Below are 19,900 nucleotides of genomic sequence, written 5' to 3' on the forward strand. Positions count from 1 at the left end.
CACCGCAGGCAAAGATGAGAACCCTGCATCCCCAGCCCAGAAAAACCCCACAGGCAGAAGCTACTGCAAACAGGTTTATTGACAGCTGTTAGCAGAAGGTGGTCAGAGAGAGGGGGCTAGAGCGAGGAGGAGGGCAGAGCCCAGCCCTGCTGGCTGAGCCCAGCCGTGCTGCCCCTCGCTGCGTACAGCCAGCACCCCCCCAGCAGACTAATCTACAGCAACCCCCCATCCCCACCCTCTCCACCACGCTGTGGTGCCCAGGGCCTCTCCCCACAGCCCCAGGTATTGCTCGGCCACAAGCCCTGTCATGCCCCCCCTCACCGCATCCCACGGAGCCAGAGGGTGCTGGGGGAAGGGGGTGGCAGGGGGTGGCCGTGCAGGGAGAAAGCGGAGTCCTGGTTGGGAGAGCCTCCGTGGGCGAGTGGGCGTGCGCAGTCCCCGGGCGCAGCAGCCTCAGAACACACCTGGGGAGACAAGCGGAGGGGGGTACACAACAGCACCTGTGAAATCCTCCTCGGCCATGGGCTGGGGAGAGGCAGGGATGGAGGGAGGAAGGACACAGGCAGAGGAAGAAGATAGCCAAGGCAGAACTACAGGCACCGGAGAGGGTAGAAACACTTGTGAACATCACAGAGGGTCACTTCTGCTGCTGTGGGAAGCAAGGAGAGACAGTGCCCTGGAGGGTGTGCAAGGCATACGAAAGGGAGTGACCAGGCAGAGTCTGCAAGGAGACAGGAGGAGGGAGTACAGGCAGGAACAGCATCCAGAGGGAAGAGACAAGACACAAGGCACCAAGCAGAGGCTATGTGTGCAGCCCTCCTCGCAAGGAGGGGAGCTCAACTCAGCACTCCCCGCAGCCTGGGCAGGGGCAGGCCGCAGCCAGGGAGGCACCTGCTGGAGACCCTGCCAGCCTGCAGGGCTGGCAGGGAGAAAGGGGCAGGCACAGCCAGAGCATGCCTGCCCATGGGCCCCCCATGCTTCCAGAAGCCAGGTCAGGGAGCTGCCCCTCTTCCTGGGGCCCCATCAAGGAGGCTCCTCTTCAAGCCACTACCTCCAAATCTGGGAGCCTCCAACACTGGATGCCACTAGCCATCCACTCACCTGAGCAAGGAGGAAGGGCAGAAGAGACCCCCTCCCTTGCTAGGGGAGGCAGGAGCTGAGTTCCAAGCAGTGGGACTCCACACCTGCTTTCCTCTCCCTGCCCCATGCTCAGAGCAGGGGGCAGTGCCACAGCTTCACTCTGGGGGCAGGTTCGTGCCCCACTGTAGCAGAACTGCTGGCCCCCTGTGGCTCCTGCTCCAGCCTCCCCCGGGCACCACGGGATCTGCGGGTGGAGGAGGGGCTGCTGTGGCTGCCCCCCGGTGCTGACAGGGAGCCGGGGCTGTGCCCACCTGCTTGGTGGTGCCCCGCAGCTTCCATCTCAGAGAGGCTGTAGGCCATGGCCAGCTGCAAGTCCTCATCCTCATCCTCGCTATCCGTGTAGAGGCAGACAGGTGAGGAGCTCGAGGTGTGGTGTGGGGCCGGTGCTGGCGGTGAGGGGGGCCGTGGCCTGGGGAAGGCTTGCTGCTCCCGCCGGCTCAGCTCCAGCCCCAGCGCCATGTCATCAGGAACACCTGCAGGAACAGGAGCAAGGGCTGGAGGAATCATCCACTCCAGTTCCCCAAAGCCGGTGTGGGGCCCTGGCACCTCCAACCCACCCCACCAATACTTAAGAGCAGAGCTCCAAACCGGAGCCAATAAAGGCTCAGTCCAAAAGAAAGCCTGGATGCAGCACCTCCCAGCCACCCCTAAGGGAAAGGGCACTGATCTCAACAACTCAGTCTGCAGTGCCACTTCTCACCATCGATGTGGATCGACTTCAGCTCCCCATCCTCCTCCACTTCCACCCGCTCCCGCCCGTTCTCAATAATCCTGCAGACAGACAGACAAAACAGATGGACAGTCAACGGCCACGCAGCCAGTGCACCTCAGCAGGAAGTTGCAGGATTGGGAGCCTGCAGCTAGAGGGAAGTCTGTGGGAGCAAGGTGGGTTGGCACTGCCCTCACCTCTTGGTGGTGATACGCCTGCCGTTAACAAAGGTAGTGGAGGTGGAAACAGAGCGGAAGCCCATGCCTGCATCCGCACCAGAGCTGAAGGATGAGGCGAAGAAATCTAGAGAAGGGAGCAACAAGGTTGGTGCTAGGGTGGGTGGCAAGAGGAGGGACTCTCTTGCTGTGAGGAATGGCAGTGTCTCCTACCTGAGGATCCTGGGAAGGGGGAAAAGAAGTGGCCTCCCCCATGGTGCCGAGGGCCAGGTCCTCGCAGCTCAGAGAAGGGCAGCATGTCGTCTGAAAGGCAGGCCCCTCCCATCAGCATTACCCCATCAGCTTGTGAACCAGAAGCAGGGCACTGATGTGGGGACCCTCTGCCAGGGCCAGCCATGAGCTCTATCTCCAAGCTCAGCAGCTGCCCCACAGACAGCGAGATGCCCACGAGCCAGCCTCCCCTGCCCCACACGCACCAAAGAATTCAGCAAAGGGGTCTCGTCCACCAAAGAACTCCCGGAAGACGTCGTGAGCGCTGCGGAAGGTGAAGGTGAATTCAGGGGCCCCAGCACTGGCCCTGGAGCCTCCTGGTCCTGCTGGAGGGAAGACACTCATTCTTAAATAGAGCCCTGGGTGACCTTTCCCCTGCAGGGTGGGGAGCCCTGGTGGCACTGACCCACACCTTGTCTTCAGACAGGGATATATCCAGAGCTGTTCTAACCACCATGGCCCTACTCACCTGCTCCCATGAGTCCATCCTTGCCATAGCGGTCGTAGACATCACGCTTCTGCTCTGGAAGAAGAAAGGGGGCTGCAGGGAAGCTGGCTGCCAGGCTGGGACAGGAGCACTGACACTTCTCCCAACCAAGGGAGGTGCAGAACAGCAGGGAGCAAGAGGAAGCAGCTGGCACAAGCCCCTGCTACCCCAGCACTGCACCCAAACCCAAGTAACACCACTGGGCAAGAATGCAAAAGCTTCAGCCCCATTGGGGAGATCCCATTGTGGATGCCAAAAGCTCAGCATCTCTCCCAAGGGCTTTTTTGGGAGACATGTGAGGAAGTAACCACGCCCCACAAGCTATGTGCTAAAGCCATAGGGATCCACTGCCTCCTGGGGACAGCCAGGGATGCAACCTGGGTGAGCCCAGAAGCAGGACATCCCAGTGTGAACAGTCCCAAGGGCAGACACACACACACACAGAGACATCACTGTAGCCTCTTACTGTCCGACAGCACTTCGTATGCCTCGGCAATCTCCTTGAACCTCTGCTCAGCGTACTCCTTGTTGTCTGGGTTTTTATCCGGGTGCCATTTCAGCGCAGCCTTCCTGTACCTGCAGAGAGGGGCAGTGATGGGCATGCAGCAGTCCTTGGGGCTCTGGGGCCAGGAACCCACATCTGAGCATGCACCTCCCAGCCTGTGGGCAGGGGCACCCCAAGCCTGCTTCACCCAGCACCCTGCAGCCTCAGGCACCGAACAGGAGCTTCCTGGACTGGTTCTGCCTCCCGAGAAGAGTATGAGTTTTCATATACAAATAAATACGTATATATACACATATATAAACATATTTCTGCACACACACACCAATACACACAGACTAAATCAACAAAACAGAAATTACCCCAGAACTGCAGCACAACCACAGTACTGCAACATGTGTCCACCTCAGCTGCCCTTATTGATGGTTCTGGACAATGCTCACAGGTTTGTTCTGGAGCCTTCATGGGCTCCACTCTGAGTGTGCATGGACCAGGGGTTGCTAGGAGCCCTCTGGGGCCAGGAGAGCACCAGCAGCCATCTCCTCCCCACTGCAGCTAGATTAACCCATACTTTCCAGCTTCTCCCACTCACTCTTGGGAAGCACCCCATGGGGACCTCTGCCACCTGTTGGCAAGCCAGCAATCCACTGGCATTCCCCTCTGGCGATGCCTCACCCCAGTGAGAGCAGCAGCATCTCAGCAAGGCACCAGGCAGGAGTTGCAGAGATTCAGGAAGCTCTGTCAGCTCCCCAGTAGTACCTGGGGCACAGCACCAACCTGCACAAAGGGCCCACATCCCTAAAAGGGGACATGCTGCTCTTCACCCTGTGACCTCGTCCCCTGACTTTGATGCCAGCAGAGTCCCTGTGCCCCAACCATCTGCCATCCCTGCACCCTCTGGCAGAGAGAGAGGGGACCACTGACACTTGCCTTCCAGCTGACAGCAGGGAGAAAGGCACCAAACCCTACCAAAAGATGCCTTTGTACGGCAGCCCAACCCCGCTCTGGCATCCATACAAAGGAAACAAAGGCTGAATTGTCACCTCTGGAGCTGGGCCCTGTCCACACTGCTCCAAAGGGAGCCCCCGACTCGCTGGCACCAGGAGGGGGTGGCTTGGGGGACTGTGCCCCACAGGCAGGGGCACGCTGCCATACACTTACGCCTTCTTGATGTCCTCAGCGGTGGCATTGCGGCTCACCCCCAGCGCTTCGTAGTAGTCGACCATGACGTGAGCTGTCCCACGGGGTCGCTGCAGGGGGAGAAGGCAAAGTCAGGGGTCCACAGGCACAGCCTGGTAGTGCTGGGCGTGAGACAGCAAGGGCACGCTGCTTACCCTCTCCAGCCCCCCGGCCACCCCACTGCCTCCCGAGAGCAACTCAGTGCCACGCCATGCCCAGCTCCCCAGCCCCCTGCCCGCACCTGGGAGCACCTACAGCCCCACTCGGTGGGACCCGTGCTGCTGACACAGCGCCGTCCCTCCGGCGTCACCCCAACTTGCCCGGGCAGAGGGAAGGGGTCCCGCTGCCGGCGCCGCTCCCGGACCGCTTGCCCCGGGGGCTCGGCCGCGGGCCGGGGGGGCAGCGGGAGGGCGCGGCCCGCTAAGGTGCTTAGCGGCTGGAGCGGATTAAGGGCTCAGCGGTAACCCTCCCCGGGCACGCCGGGACACTTCCATCGCCCGGCCCGCTCCGGGTGGGGGACAGGAGCAGAACGCGGCCGTCGCAGCCCCCCGCGACCCCCCGGGGTACCGTCCCGCCCCCGGTACTCGCCCCCGGCCCGTGAGTCCCAGCTGACGGGAGGGCGGTGCTGCCGCTGGCACCGGCACCGGTACGGCGGCACTGGCACCGCCCCCCGGCCCGGCCGTAAACACGGCGCTCCCGGGGCCACCCGCTGCTGCTGGAAGTTTCCGTACCCCGCCCCGCCGCCACCGGCGGGCGGCCCTGGGCCGCGGCCAGCGGATCTGGGGCACCGGGAGGGGCGGTGGCGGCGGCACGGCGAGGGACAGCGCCGGCCCCGCTCCCCCCGTGCGCCACGGGCCGCCGCTCCCCGATGGTCCCTCGCGCCCCGCTCCCCTCGTCCCGCTCCGGAGCCCACCTGAGAGCCGCCGCCGAGCCCTCCCCGCCCGCCCGGGCCGCCCGCGGCCGGTGTCGCGCGTCCCCCGCGCCCGGGCCACCGCGGGCCTGGAGGCGGCGCCGCTGCGTGACGGGCGGCGGCCGCAGCCAACCGCGGCCCCTGACGTCACGGGCTCGCCGTTCGCCGGGTGACGTAATGGGAGACGCGTTGTGCCGCGAGCGCGGCCGCTCCGCCGATCGGGCCCGCCTCAGCCCGGTGTCCGTCCCCGCGCCTGCTCCTCCGCTCCCGGGGCCGCGCCTGGGCCCCGGACAGCGCCGGCGAGGTGCGGATGCGGCGGCACCGAGCTGTCCCGCTGCTGGCGGTGCTGACAGCGCACCGCACCGGGGCACGGCCGCAGCCCCCGGCGCCGTGTGCCGCTGGCGTCCCGCCGAGTCAGCTGCCCGGCCGGTGCCGCCGGGAAGGAGGAGCCGGCCGGGGGGGACAGCTGAGGTGACTCAGCGCTTTGTCGCGGCGGGGGACGTGACGGGGCGCAGCTTGCCCGACAGGCGGGCACGGGTCCCTGCCTGGCACCGGCAGCCGGGAGCGCCAGGGTGCCCAGGCCCCGGAGAAGCGGGACCGTGCATTAGGAGCTGCGTTGTTGACTTTTCTCGTTCATGACCCCTCAGCTGCTGCAGAGGGGCTGTGCTCACCCATTCTCAGGGTCCGGGGCGGTCTCGCCCACCTGCACCTCTGAGTGTGTCCTCGCCACGGAGATCTGTGATTCTCCCTCCCTTGGATGGGAGAAGGAGGGAGCTTGATCTCTCTGCAGGGGCAGAGCTTTTTGGATCCACTGCCACACCTACACACAGCAGGAATCTTCCTCAATTCCCATAAATTCCTAGCTGGGAAGGCTGGCAGAATCGGGAGGCCTGAACCTGAGACAGGCCATTCCCAGCACTCCTCCGGGACACGTTTCTGGACAGATATCCCCGAGAAGAGCCTTCCCCAGCCATGAGTCGTGTACCTGGGGTGGATGAAATGCCAAGGGCACCATCTCGTGTGTCAGAGGCATTTCTCTCTCCAAGGGATGGGAGACTATTGCCATCAGACAGCTACTTGATGATTTCCCTGAGCAACGGCTTGGAGTATTTCCTGCCACCGGGGACTTTCTCCTGAAGGCCACTGCAGCACTGTCCTCCTGTACCTGTTTGCCCACGGGCAGGGAGGGGGTCCCTGGGGGCTGCCTGTAGCCAGGGTGCTCTCCCCGCCTGCCAGGGGCTCTGCTTGGGCCCATCTGCCCGGCAATGGGTGCGGAGCCGGCATGGGCACTAGATGGAGCCACAGGCTGCTTCACAGGGATCCCATCCTGCTGCTGGGAGGGTGAGGAGGAGCCACCAGAACGTAGCCGAGTGTTGGCACCTTGCTTTTCTTTCCGTGGCTTTTGCAGCTGATGTGAGGACAAGGAGGCCCCCGAGACGACAGATCTCAGCTCAGTCTGTGCACACCGGTGGGGACGCCTCTGTGCTGGGACAGGAGAGAACTCCACATGCTGGATGTGAATCTGGAGCCGGGGGAGCACATTGCTGATGCCTTCATGGCAAAAGTTTCCTTCACCCTTGAGATCAGGATATGGAGTGAGGAGGATTGACACCTCCCCAATATTCTTAGGGGAGGCCGTGGAGAGTTGGGCAGTAGCCCACCACAGCACTGGTAGGAGAGGAGATGTGTATCAGCAACACCTCATCCCAGACCTGCCACAGTCACTCTGCTACTCAAACCTGGCAGCAGCCAAATGAAAGCAGCCCATTGCCCACCGGTGCCTCACCTTCAGCTGCAGCACCCTGCCCTCTTTGCCTGCCCTTTCCTCTTAGGTCTGCCTGAAGTCCTGATGTACCAACTTGGCTCACATCAGCTTTGAATCAAGCACAGACATCTTGAGTGTGTCTCAAGAAAACCCTTATTTCTTAACAAATTCTGGGGATGCCTGTCTTGCAAGCTTGTTTTTGGCTTTCCAGGGTCTCAAAAATGCTCATGAAATACTCTTGAGGCTTTCTGAGGAAAGAGGTTTTGGGCGAGCAAAGCAGGACCCCAACGGACCAAATGTTTTTATTCTGGTTACCCAATCTCTCAGGAAGCCAACAGGATTGCATCATAAACCTATGCTATATTATTATGCAAACCACAAATTAAGAGATATATTTTTTACAGCACTGCACAACATTTCAGCTTTTGATTTCCACAAGAAAACGCAAGCCCTTTCACAGCCTCAAGAAAACTGGCAGTTATGTACTGAAAAATTGTATTCTTGGCAATTTCTGAGCTATGAAGTGCTCAGCAAGTCGTGTGCCTGCTGCTCCCCTCATCTCATGCAGCTGATTCCCTTCCTCTTCTCCCCACTCCCCAAGGAAAGGTCCCTGTTCCTCGCAGTGGAGCTGCAGCAGGGGAGGAGCAGGAGCCAAAGCCACTAGGATGGAGTGAGAGAATTTGAGCAGAGTGAGGCAGGCTGCTGGGTGCCATTTCTGGGCCACCTTCCTCTGCCTGCCTGCTGCTAGGACAGATGGTGACGCTGGCCATCTCTTGGCATGGCCATAGCACCGGTGCAGCCCCCAGAAAAGGGGTCAATGGGAGCTCCAGGGCTTGCTCACCCCTGAAAGGGCTGCATCAGGGTGGGGATCCCCAAGTACAGGGGGGCTGGTGAAGAGCAGGACCCCTGTTTTAAAAATTCACCTTGGTTCTTTTACTCACAATCCTGCTGTCTCATCCAAAAAGGCCTGTCCACTCTCCCTAGCTTCCCTGCACAGCTAATTTGTTCACACCTTCATGTTTTTAATGCTGTGCATGTTTGGCTTGGTGTCCAGGCTCTCAACCACCTGCCCATCTCCTTCTTGTCCACTCTGTTCTCATATCAGCTGGCTGTTTTAGAATTGTACTGTCTAGAGACTAGGGAGAATCCGGGGAGGCAAAGTCATGCAGCTGCTTTTAGTTTGCATAGCAGAACAGAGAAGTGAGAAACAACAAAGTCAGGGTGACTTTTGTTCAAGCAGGGCGATGACTTTGAGCCAGATTGAGCAATGTGACAGACCCAGGCTGTGCGTCCCAGGCTCTGCCTTGCAGGGATGCTTGCGTGTGCTGACAATGGGGCTGCTGCCCCAGCCAAAACCCTGCAAAACCGAGGTGCTTGCAGATTTTAAATCAACAGAGTCAGAGGCTGGCAGAGGTGGCAGAAGCCCATGACTAAATAGGTTATCTATGATGAGCAGGCACACAGGCCAAGGGAGCAGCTAAGCTTCATGGCAGCAGGGTTTTACCACCATCCCTGGCACGTGGTTGGTGACAGGTTGGGCTGGATAACGCTGTAGTGCACAGGAGCAGAACACCCCAAACTCATCCACGGTGAAGCTGGGAGCTGCATGGCCTGGATCAGATCCCAAGGGAAGGGAGATGAAAAATAATGAATAGACTGATATCACACACCCCCTCCATATGCTAGGGAACCCTCCAGCTGCAGAGAGGAGCAGAAGCTGCAGCTGACACTGGACAGGAAGGGATTCTATTGTGAAGGAAATCCTGATTTTTCTCATGCACACCAACATGTCCATGCCCACATTTTCCTAAGCTCCACAACCCTCGTGTTCATCTGACTTGGCTAGGATTCTCTGCAGTGCCTGGTAGGACTGGGGTCACAGGCTAGGGCTAGGCTAGCTGCCACAGGACAGGGGTCTGGTCCTCACCATACCCTCCAGCTACAAGCCCAGCCATGGCCCATTGTCTTCACCTAGGCATGGCTCAAAGGCTAATAATGAGCCAAGAAGGAACAAATGAAAAAAAGGAGATGAAGTATATTCATTTGCATGAGAAGAAAACAAGAAAGAGGAAAAAAGAATGCCAGAAAGCAGTTTTCTTTGGTTTTTCATAGCCCACGGTGCCTAACTACCAGTGCAAGAGTGGAACCTTGGAGAGTGAGTGTCATTGAGTGCTGTGGATGCAAAGAGAAGACTGCAGTTTGGATACCATCTGTAGCAAACCCACATGTAACGCATTACCTGCTATAACTGACATTTGCAGTCTGTCAGGCCCACACTGAGAGTATTAGTGGGCCTAATTGAGGGTCTTGCTGAGCTGCTGATAGCAATTTTTAACAGAGCTGGGAAAACTGGGGTAATTCCAAAGGTCTGAAGAACAGACATCACTACAGGCATTAAGCAAATAAACTGGTTGACCCAGAAAATTCTAGATTACTGATAATACCAGAAAGAAATAACAGCAGAATTAATTTTGATTCTATCAGCAGAGAATTAAATGCTGAAAAATGTATTTACTACTGATATCCTTGTCTCAGGTAAGGAAAGTATTGCTTTGCAAACTTGTCATCACCTTCAGCATGATTACATGTCTGGCTGATTCACATCAACACTGCTGGTATGACATCCTCACTTGGAAGCTGGCAGGAGATAATGATAACAGTATTTGTATAAATCATGACATTGCTGCAAAGAAGGGTGGAACAATCAGTTTTCCGTGTCCACAGATGAAGGAAGCTCAGAGCTGCTGCTGCCGATGGTCTTTCGAGATCTACTTTTCATGTTGCCCCTGAATATTTGTCTTGGCATGCCAAGCCAGCCTGTTTTGCACCAAAGGCATCAATAGCAAATGTGTGCTTGTTAGCCAGGAGCTGTACTGCTGAAGGCCTTTGCAGTGGGGATCCCCAGGGCTGATTGCAAGGCCCACTGTGATAAGAAATCTTTACTAGAAAAAACTGGGATAGTGCTAAGCCTGGTAGGGTAGTAACTATTGAAGGGGACACTTAAATCTCAGAGACAGTTAAGAATTGACTAATTAAAAGGCCACATTACAGCAAAATTGCTTGAAGTAATTAATTTAACAATTTTAGGAAGGGGCAGACTTGTCACTTCTTACTCTGTACATCCTCTAGTCACCCTCACACCTTATCAGTGGTAGCGTGGGATTCATGTCAAGACCATTGATCAAACCACGGAAGCCAGCAGTGCCTGGCCGGAATCCCTGCAGAAGCCTAGCAGCTCTTTGCTAATGATTCACTGTTTCCAACCAGCACTTGGGTTCTGCTGGCTGCCTCACCAGGCACCACACCCTCCTCACGGCAAACCAGTTACATCCCTGCCTTTTTTCCTGAGCAGACCTGTCACCTCAATAATTGAAACCAGGATTGTTTGGCAAGGGGGTCTTCCATGTTAATCAGCACCTAATAAGGGTGCTGAGGGTGCCCCAATATATGCAGGAGTGCTTGGTGCCCAGATCTTGCCAGACTCTGCATCCTCCTGCCTGGGAGGTGGTAAAGCTCTCCAGAATGTGTCCAGTGCCAGGCTATTAAGTGGCAGAAGGAGAGTCACGCTGTCCAGGCCACACCATCGCAGGGAAGGGCACAGCAGCAGCCCTAGCTGTGCTCGGGGTGCCTGGAGATGGCCTGTGCTAATCACACGGGAGGGTCACACTAGGCATGAAAGTTCAGCAGACCTGCTCCAAGACCTTGCAACAGGGAAATTCTGCCAAATAGCTGTTATTTCACATGCACAGCCTCTCATCATCTGGCTTAACTCTGCTAGGAAGCTCTCAGGTGTGTGTTCGAGCCAGGCATCCTCAAGATGCCCATTGAACTTAAGGTCTCAGCCCAGGGACTTGAAGCTACTGGTTCCCTGCACCCAGGCCCTGGGATGGGCTCAGGGAGGACAGCCCTTATTTCACAATATCACATTCTGCAAGAAAACAACTCTGGGCAGGAGGACCCTAAATGCATCTTTCAGCACATTAACTGTTTCCCTCTGACATCCAACAGTGCTTGGCCAGCTGCCAGCACTCCCTTTCTACTTTTAACAGCTCTACAGCAATCCCAGGACTCCAGGCTAGTTTCTCCAGGCCCAGCCCGGCCCTTGGCTTGCCCTGGGGCCAATAAGCTGTTTGTATTATTATACAACCCACTGCCAGCTGTAAAACAAAACACCTTGCAGACATCTTTCCAGCCATGGGATGCTCAACTTCTCTCCAAAGGCCAGGGCACAGCAGGGTCATCATCAAGAAGCTTTTGTGACAGGAATTGTTTCCTTTCCCAGTGTGGAAAAACCACTGGCCATGGTTTATGTAGCTCAAACGGGGAGTGCACCTGCAGAGCTGCTCCATGTGAATCTGCCATGTCCCCTCTGCTGCCCAGGGGCTCAGCTGCAGTCCCACAGGCAAGACATGAGCTCCAAGGAGCAGGGGAAGTGGCAGCCACTTCTTGTCCCATCACTGCCAGCTCACAGGCATGTCTTTGGCACTGTGACAGAGCTGGCCACAGCTTTCTTGCAGTTCTGAGAACTCGTAAGACAGGAAGGCCTAAAGGGCTGGGCATGAAGACAACACCATGCCTACACTTCTGTCTGGTGTTTGGAGAGCCTCTTCAGCCTTATGGGGTAGCTCACATCCCTCCAGGAGTTCCTACCACCTACAACCTTGTAGAATTCATTGCACTTCTATTTCCAGGTATTCCTGCACTGCTTGTGCCATCACCAGCTCTGAGAGCTGATTGAGAAGAGGAAAAGCATCACTGGCACCTCCACAGAAGCCCATCAGCACTGCACACCAGTATTCCCTGAGAACATGGGGCCACCTCAGCAGGCTCAGTCCCTCTGTCACCCGCCTGGAGGCAGATTATTCACACCAGGCATGCTCAGAGCTCTGACATGAATTAGACAGGGGAGGTTTTATTTTGCTCCCGTGGGTGTGTAGCTGCCTTTCCCAGAAGATGAAGAAAGGCAGGTGACAGGGGCAGCCAGGGCAGCTGGCTCTGAGCCAGGAAGGCTGCTCACCCAGGGCTTGCTGTGCCTGAGAAAGAGCTCGTTCTGACTTGTCCTACAGCCCCTTTTAGCCTCGCAGGTTGGGGCTTGGCCTGCAGGGCTGCCTGTGTTCCAGGGAGTGCCTCCCCGCTCTTGCCACTGCCCCGTGATTCAGGGTTTAGGACTGTAGGGAGATCTAGAATTAGCTTCATTGTTTCTGTACCGAGGCACACGCTCTGGGCAATGCAGCAGGCGTTGCACAATTGACTTCATTATATCTGAACCAGCAATTATGCTGCTGTTGCTCAGCTGCAACAGAGAAAACGTCTGTCAGATCACTACTGTGCCCTACATCCCAGCAGGTCTCTAAGAGTAAATGCCATGTGGATTGCTGAAGATGTTCAATGAGGCCTTTATGGAGTCTCTGCTTGGTCTTCTGATACTCCCCATTCTTTCCTTGCAGTCTGTGGCATCCAGCCTTCCAGTCACCCTGTCTTCTCATCTCTGGATCTGCTCTACCTACCCCAGATGAAGGGTGAGGTACTCAGAGGACCCTTTCTGACCTAGACAAGGCATGCATATATTAAGGAGTGGCAAAGGGAGCATTATCTGCCCATCTCCATTCTGTGCTAGGATTTTTCAGGGTGGCAAAATACGTCCCAAATGCTGCTGTAGTAGAACCACAGCAGCACTCAGCCATCAGCAGCAGCCAGCTGTGCTTTAGGGACCCTGCACAATGGCTCAGTGGCATACTGCTGAAGCAGTTAGCATCACAGGGGCCCTGGTTGAACTCACAACATGCAGTCAAGCTCCGTGCTTTCAACAGACTTATGAATTTCACCAGCCAACCTTGTCCAGCCTGTGGCACTTCTGGAGAGCAAACTGCACAGGGCACTGACAGGCTGGAGGTACATCCTGTCTTCCCCAGCTGACCACACTGCTAAGAGGATTAAGGGCAGAGCAAGGACGGAGTAAGGGGTAAGCACAGATACAACCTCTTTGGGAAGCTCCTTGCTGAAGGTAGAGACACAGACAGGAGCCCTGTCCTGACGCACCCGTCACTATCTGGTGTATGCTTTAAAGTGGAGGGCACAATGAGCTTCCTTGCCAAACCCACAGCACAGCTGTGTTCTCTTCTACCTTCCCAAGAAGGGCATGTCCCCAAACTGCCCTGTGACACTGTTTACTCTGCCTGGAACAGATGGGGTGGAACTGAGGTCTGAAAATTGGGAACAATAGTTTGGGCTTTCCACAGCAAAGAGAGCAGGGAACTGGGGTGTGGATAGGAGGTACCAGGCTGGACTCTGAACTCATCTCCACAGTTTCAGCTCTGGGTGCTTTAGGTGTGGCAGTCTTTAACATACTTCTGGAAGACAGCTATATGAGAGGCTTTGTTTGAGTAACCGTGAGCTTTGCTCACAGGTGTTCCTGTACCAGCAGGTACCTCCCAAGAGCTGGCTGGTTTCCGATGGTGGCAAGTAGGGGCTTCACCTGCAGTGGGTAGGGCTCTGCCCCTCAGGTATCTTCAATGTTTTTCCCATCCTTCAACAAAGAGATGGTTGAATTCTGACTCTACAGCCTAGATTTTTCCTTGCTTGCTCTTTGCATCTCTCTGTTGCTGATGCTGGGTCTGACTATGTTTGGACCACCGATGAAAATGTTTCCAGTGCAGTTCTTGTCATCTTGTGATTTCTGATGTTGACTGAAAACGTTTGCAGGATCCTCTTAGATGTGTGGGTAACATCTCTATAAGAGAGGGGTCGCCTCAGGATAAATCCAGCCAGAGTGAGCTCAGTCTCTGCTGTGTGCTTTCAGGCTGCTGCTACCAGCATCTGGCAGGCTGCTGAGCAGTTGGGCACTGACAAGATGCAGCCGATTGGTGCTCCCTGGATTTACCCAGATGTTCTTAAGCATTTCAAAAAAAGCTTAGACATCTGTTTGGGCATTTCAGATCAGAGGCACGTGGGGATGCGCAGCTCCATATGACTCATGGCTCTCTTGTTAGTCATTCCCACTTTGATTGTCCAACAAAACAGCATCTGAGTGGGTAATTTCACTGTGAGCGCACATTTGCAGCAACGACAAACCAGGGACATTTCGGTCTCAGCTCTCCACCACCATGGTACCTAAACTGATCCAGGAGTTTCTTGAAGTATCACATGATTTTGCACCCCTAGGTACCACCAGATCATTATGTGAATTCAGAATTTGGGTGAAGTGCTACTCACTGCCTAGCTCTGCTTCCAACCACACTGCAAGGCATTCATGCTATAAATGCCCCAGAATTAACTGGCACCATGGAATTAAGGAGGGTTCTAAGGCACACCCAGTGAGAAGTGACTCCCTGGCATCCACTATGCATTACAATGAACACCTTAGTGAAGATTTTCACGGGGAAAATGATACCATCACTCCTTTTCACTCCAATTAACTTCTGGGGCTCAAATTCTGATGCCTCAGTGCTACCAATTACTCTCTCACTCTCATGGACTGTCTGCATCAGCATGGTCTGTGTTATCTAGTGATCTCTGAGGTCACTCAAAGGACATTTATACCACAGGAAGGCATTTCCAGAGTTATCCAGTCACCAGAGAATCCTGTGCAAGTTCAGAGACTCTCACTACCTGGGGCTTCTCTGTGGAAAAAAACCAACCCTCGATATTTTCCCATCAACTTGATTAAATCCACTCTGATCCTCTGGCTCAGCCATTTCTGCAGGTCTCAAAAATGTGTTGCTTAGACACCAGCACAGGCTTTGCAGCAGTACTCTCGCTTTCAGTCACTTTACACACGCTCATCACTGAAGGTGACACTTGCCAGGTGACTCAGGCACAAAGAAACACTATTGTGGGTGGATAATTTAGGTCCAGCTTTCAACTTTCAGATCAACTGAGAGATGACAGCACTTTTCACTGAAAACTCATTAAGTCAGAGTGCTGAGGCAAATGCAGGACTGGTTCTGCACTACAGTGGATGCTTTGAGTATTTTGGAGGGGGCAGGACACTGTTCATTGTAGTAAGGCCTGACATCAGTGAAGTCACTGTAAACTCCAATAAAACTTCTCCAAGGTGCTCCAAGCTCTCCCTACATTTCATTACATCTCACTATTCATTTAATAAAGCTTTCTGAAATCAGATCAAACCAGTGAAGGCAATGCAGAACCAGGATGGAGAAGTAGCCCTTTGACAGGGCATTCGACACAGCCCTGGGGCACAACTGTTCTTGAGGGGCTTGACACAAAGGACAGGACTGAGTTTTCCTGGTTTATTTGCAGTGATCTCCAAAGAGGTTAGGAGAATTTGGGCTCAACTCGGAAGGGTTTCCTCTACCAATGCTTCCTCTAGAAATTCTCCCAGGTGTTTCTCAAGAAGTTATCAGCACCTAAGTCCACCAGGAGGGAAGACCTGGGCCAAGTTCTTTGCTGGCTTTCCTGCTTCAACCCCCGAAGTCTCTCCTGGTTAGTGTCTGGATGGTGCCTTTCACCAGCAGGACACCAAGCCGGAAGGTGCCATCTCTGTTCTCGAGCAGAACCCCTCTGCCAAGACTGGCAAGCATAGCAGGAACAACACTTAACCCCAGTGCCCTTTCTCGAGGGCAAGACCGGATCTCCCGTGCCCAGTCAGGGGATGCTCTTCCCCGAACGTCCCACCAGTGCATCCCGCCAGGCAGCACAGCCCCATCTATGCAAACCTACGCAAATATGCTCAATGCACGCAAATCTATGAAAGCTCTCGGGGCCGTCTCGGGCGGGGCAGCCCGCCCCGGAGCGCCGGTGCCGCCCCCGGTATAAGGCGGTGGCGGCGCGGCCGTCCCGGCGTGCGGAGCTGCTGCAGTCCGGGGACAGGCAGGTCGTGCGGCAGCGGCGGCATCATGGTGAGTGCCGGCCCCGGCTGCTCTCTCCCTCCGGTCCCGCGAGTGCTCCCCGGAGCGCGCTGGGCTCCCCGGGGCTTCCCGGAGGGCTCTGCCGGGAGCCCAGACGTGCGGGAGTGCCCGCTGTGCTTGCCCTGCCTTTGCCTGGCTTCAGCCTCTTGCCGAGCTGCTCCCTCTCCGGCTCTCAGCAGCCTCCCTTCTTTGAGCATCCCCTTGTACCTGTGGCAAGGAGGCCACCAGCGAGCCCCGCCGGCTGCGGAGACCGGCGCTCGGGCGGACACGTCGCCTCTCATCCCTCTCCCTGTTATAAGAGTGTCGCTTCATGCCCGTGGCCCGCGGTGCCATCCCCGGTTGCGGGGAGTTCTCCCCGTCTGCCAGTCCCCCACGCTGCCGGCAGTAAGCTGTGCCTTCCTCCACCCACTGCTCCAAGAGTGAGCATCATTGTGCGTGGTCTTCCAGGCAGCCCTGCCGCCGTGGTCTTGCGGCGATCTCTGGCTCATGAGCTCTCCAGCTGCCCTGGAGAGCATCCCAGCCCCAAGGTTTCCTGGGCACCCTGCCTGCTGTCCCGCGGAGCCATGCTCCCAGCCCTTCCTGCGCCAGACTTTGCCGTGAAGAAGGCAGAGACTGCTGGCTGGTGACCAGCATTGCTGCCTCCTGGTGCTGCTGGGCTCTGCCCAGCCTATTGTCAGCACTGCGTCCCACAGAGCCGATCCTGGCTGCTGCTCGTTGTTGGGATGAAGTGCGGTGAGCAGCATAACCCCTTGCCACCTCCACGCTGATTCACAAGTTCCTTTTCCAGGGAGGAGTCCGCTCTCATCTCCTCTTCCTTGATGTGCTTGCATCTGTGCCAAGAGTTTTCTGTGCCCTTCTGTAGAGGATCCTGGAAGATTTAGCTCATGTCTTAAGTCCTCAGGTCTTACCCTTGGCTCCTTGTGTTACACAACGTTTATGGACGGGAGGGAGGGATAGGTGGGGTATTGCTTTGCTCTTCTCGCACCTCAGCTTTGGGAAAGGTGAGGAGATGGGCTTCTGCCTCTCACCATGGGGATCAAGAGCTTATTTTTTTGCTATCCCTCACTGTCACTGCTGCCTCTGAAATGCAGCACTGAAAGCAGTTTAGATGCAGAGAGCTGGGACATGCTGCGCCCTGTGCAACTTCCTGGGCCAGCACTGCCCTGCTCCTGAGTGCAAAATGTCTGCTTCCACGGCTCCCTGCCAGCTGACTCATAGCGAGCCACCATGACTCTGGAAATCCAGTTTGATTTGGATGCTCTTCTGACTCAGTTTTGCCTGATGACACATCCAAGTTCTTGGCAAGAGAAAGTCTAAGGCACTGAATAATTCTTATTCAAAACAACTGCTGGCTCTGGGGTACCTCATCTGAAGGGAGTGAGGTTGCAGAGCCCACCTGGGTTCTCCTGAGGGACTTGAGACTACCTGTAAAGCTGTGAGCTAAGAGACCCCCCCACTTCAGCCTTTCCATTGACTTCAAAAGTACAACTAAATGTTCCTCCTCCTCCAGAGCTAATTTAGGGAAGCTGAGCCTCAGAGCATGGCAATCGTTCATGTTTGTAAATCCCCTCTCTTGCAGGGCATCCATCCCCAGTGCCCTCAGCTCCCAATGTCCTGGGAATCCCAGGGTCCTGGTGGTGCTCTGCCATCTCAGCCTCCAGCTCTATTGCTGGAATTGCAACAGGGACAGTGCCAGATTCTGCGGGGCCTCAGCCCTTAAGCCATATGGATGTTTGGGCAATGGAGGAGATGCTCACTGCATGCTAGTGCTGTGGGTGGGGCCAGTCCAGGGGATGGGTGGCCTGGTATCCTGGGCTCCTGCAGATGGGTCTCCATCTCCTTGGGCCCCTGAGGTGGCCAGTGCAGTGATGAGAGGCAGGGCACTAGGTTTGGGAGAAAGAAGTAAATTGGAATGGACATAGGGCACCCAGGCACGAAGGCAGTGTGGCTTGTCCAAGATGGCAAGGGCCAGAACTGCCCTTCCAGGGCTGTGCACTTCCTGCAATGATTGCATTTCTGGTCTCTGCCGGGATCTGACCCTGCCTCCCCCTCCCCAGCGTGAGTGCATCTCCATCCACGTCGGCCAGGCCGGCGTCCAGATGGGCAACACCTGCTGGGAGCTGTACTGCCTGGAGCACGGCATCCAGCCCGACGGGCAGATGCCCAGCGACAAAACCATTGGTGGAGGGGATGATTCCTTCACCACCTTCTTCTGTGAGACTGGGGCTGGGAAGCACGTCCCACGGGCCATCTTCGTGGACCTGGAGCCCACCGTGATTGGTGAGTGCACCCTGGTTGGGCAGTGATAGTGGTCATTATTTCTGGGAATAACCATTGCAGGATGCTCCTGGGAGTGGTTCCTGCTACCTTTCCCCAGATGCAGTTAGCACATCTGTTATGCTGCTCTCTCCTAGATGAGATTCGGGGAGGCGTCTACCGCCAGCTCTTCCACCCTGAACAGATGATCACTGGCAAGGAGGATGCTGCCAACAACTACGCCCGTGGGCACTACACCATCGGCAAAGAGATCATTGATCAAGTGCTGGACAGGATTCGTAAGCTGGTAAGCGACTGCAGCAAGGGGATGTGCCTCCCTGGACTGGGGTCCAGCATCATTCAAGGGGTAGGAGTGTGGTGTGAGCTCTGCTGCACCTTGGGAGGAATCTGCAGCCACCCGAACAAAACTCTGAAATTTCCCTCCAGCCAAATCAGTGCTTGAGGTAACCTTACTTGTCTCTCTCCACAGGCTGACCAGTGCACAGGCCTCCAAGGATTCCTCGTGTTTCGCAGTTTTGGAGGTGGCACGGGCTCTGGATTCACCTCCCTGTTGATGGAGCGACTCTCTGTTGATTATGGCAAGAAGTCCAAGCTGGAATTCTCAATCTACCCAGCACCACAAATTTCCACTGCTGTGGTAGAGCCCTACAACTGCATTCTCACCACCCACACCACTCTGGAGCACTCGGACTGTGCTTTCATGGTGGACAACGAGGCCATCTATGACATTTGCTGCCGGAACCTGGACATCGAGCGCCCAACCTACACCAACTTGAACAGACTCATCAGCCAGGTTGTCTCATCCATCACAGCATCACTGCGGTTTGACGGAGCCCTGAATGTGGATCTGACCGAGTTCCAGACCAACCTGGTCCCCTACCCTCGCATTCACTTCCCCCTGGCCACCTATGCCCCTGTGGTTTCTGCTGAGAGAGCTTATCATGAGCAGCTGTCGGTAGCCGAGATCACCAACTCCTGCTTTGAGCCGGCTAACCAGATGGTGAAGTGTGACCCTCGCCATGGCAAGTACATGGCCTGCTGCCTGCTGTACCGTGGGGACGTGGTGCCCAAGGACGTCAACGCTGCCATCGCCACCATCAAGACCAAACGCAGCATCCAGTTTGTGGACTGGTGCCCCACGGGCTTCAAGGTGGGCATCAACTACCAGCCACCCACGGTGGTGCCCGGGGGCGACCTGGCCAAGGTGCAGCGCGCCGTCTGCATGCTGAGCAACACCACGGCCATCGCCGAGGCCTGGGCTCGCCTGGACCACAAGTTTGACCTGATGTACGCCAAGCGCGCCTTCGTGCACTGGTACGTGGGTGAGGGCATGGAGGAAGGGGAGTTCTCCGAGGCGCGGGAAGACATGGCCGCTCTGGAGAAGGATTACGAGGAAGTGGGCCTGGACTCCTATGAGGACGAAGAAGAGGGTGAGGAGTAGAGAACCTCAGCCTAAAAAGGACCACGCTCCTTCCCCGTGTTACCTGCAAACCCTTTGCAATAAACGGTTTCAGATCCTCCGTGTCTCCCAGTATCGGTTTATTGCCAGGTCAGGTGTGTGGTGACAGCTTCAGCCCTGCTACTGGTGCTGCTATGCTTCCTCCCAGTGCTCTGCTCC

At 56.2% G+C, this 19,900-nt stretch overlaps 2 protein-coding genes across 17 annotated transcripts; one reads left to right on the plus strand and one right to left on the minus strand.

The window, feature by feature from the left end:
- Window positions 1-61: 61 nt before the first annotated feature.
- On the minus strand, window positions 62-18,820 carry DNAJB2 (DnaJ heat shock protein family (Hsp40) member B2). 12 transcript variants are annotated; one of them, XM_023931141.2, is made up of 10 exons: window positions 18,736-18,820; window positions 4,446-4,534; window positions 3,249-3,358; window positions 2,765-2,818; window positions 2,502-2,621; window positions 2,239-2,328; window positions 2,047-2,152; window positions 1,841-1,911; window positions 1,392-1,613; window positions 62-464 (listed from the first exon to the last, which is right to left on the minus strand). In XM_023931141.2, the coding sequence occupies exons 2-10, from the start codon at window positions 4,508-4,510 to the stop codon at window positions 454-456; spliced, it is 849 nt and encodes a 282-aa protein (XP_023786909.1). In that variant the 5' UTR covers window positions 4,511-4,534; window positions 18,736-18,820; the 3' UTR covers window positions 62-453. The 12 variants fall into 12 exon arrangements, with proteins under 12 accessions (XP_023786909.1, XP_086753063.1, XP_086753061.1 ...); XM_086896937.1 differs by lacking the exon at window positions 18,736-18,820 and adding an exon at window positions 5,377-5,513 and having other exon boundaries at window positions 2,502-2,618; XM_086896935.1 differs by lacking the exon at window positions 18,736-18,820 and adding an exon at window positions 5,377-5,513.
- LOC111932170 (tubulin alpha-4A chain) lies at window positions 5,547-19,802 on the plus strand. 5 transcript variants are annotated; one of them, XM_086896929.1, is made up of 5 exons: window positions 5,576-11,487; window positions 11,830-12,010; window positions 18,063-18,285; window positions 18,420-18,568; window positions 18,752-19,802. In XM_086896929.1, exons 3-5 carry the CDS (start codon window positions 18,105-18,107, stop codon window positions 19,721-19,723), a joined length of 1,302 nt encoding a protein of 433 aa, XP_086753055.1. In that variant the 5' UTR covers window positions 5,576-11,487; window positions 11,830-12,010; window positions 18,063-18,104; the 3' UTR covers window positions 19,724-19,802. The 5 variants fall into 5 exon arrangements, with proteins under 5 accessions (XP_086753053.1, XP_086753055.1, XP_086753054.1 ...); XM_086896927.1 differs by lacking the exon at window positions 11,830-12,010 and having other exon boundaries at window positions 5,547-9,293; XM_086896928.1 differs by having other exon boundaries at window positions 5,587-13,100.
- The last annotated feature ends 98 nt before the right edge of the window (window positions 19,803-19,900 follow it).

The sequence above is a fragment of the Cyanistes caeruleus genome, chromosome 7, assembly GCF_971803275.1.
Source record: "Cyanistes caeruleus chromosome 7, bCyaCae1.hap1.1, whole genome shotgun sequence".
Taxonomy (NCBI): Eukaryota; Metazoa; Chordata; class Aves; order Passeriformes; family Paridae; genus Cyanistes; species Cyanistes caeruleus.

Bases quoted from the DNA above. Each gene is read 5' to 3' on its own strand.
- LOC111932170 (XM_086896927.1), top strand. From the start codon at position 9,186: ATGAGAAGAAAACAAGAAAGAGGAAAAAAGAATGCCAGAAAGCAGTTT. The intron at 9,294-18,062 runs GTGAGTGTCATT...CCCCCTCCCCAG, and splicing joins CAAGAGTGGAACCTTGGAGA to CGTGAGTGCATCTCCATCCA. The intron at 18,286-18,419 runs GTGAGTGCACCC...GCTCTCTCCTAG, and splicing joins CCTGGAGCCCACCGTGATTG to ATGAGATTCGGGGAGGCGTC.
- DNAJB2 (XM_086896942.1), bottom strand. From the start codon at position 4,510: ATGGTCGACTACTACGAAGCGCTGGGGGTGAGCCGCAATGCCACCGCT. The intron at 2,819-3,248 runs GTAAGAGGCTAC...TTCTTCTTCCAG, and splicing joins ATACGAAGTGCTGTCGGACA to AGCAGAAGCGTGATGTCTAC. The intron at 2,153-2,238 runs GTAGGAGACACT...TCCCTTCTCTAG, and splicing joins CCCCTTCCCAGGATCCTCAG to ATTTCTTCGCCTCATCCTTC.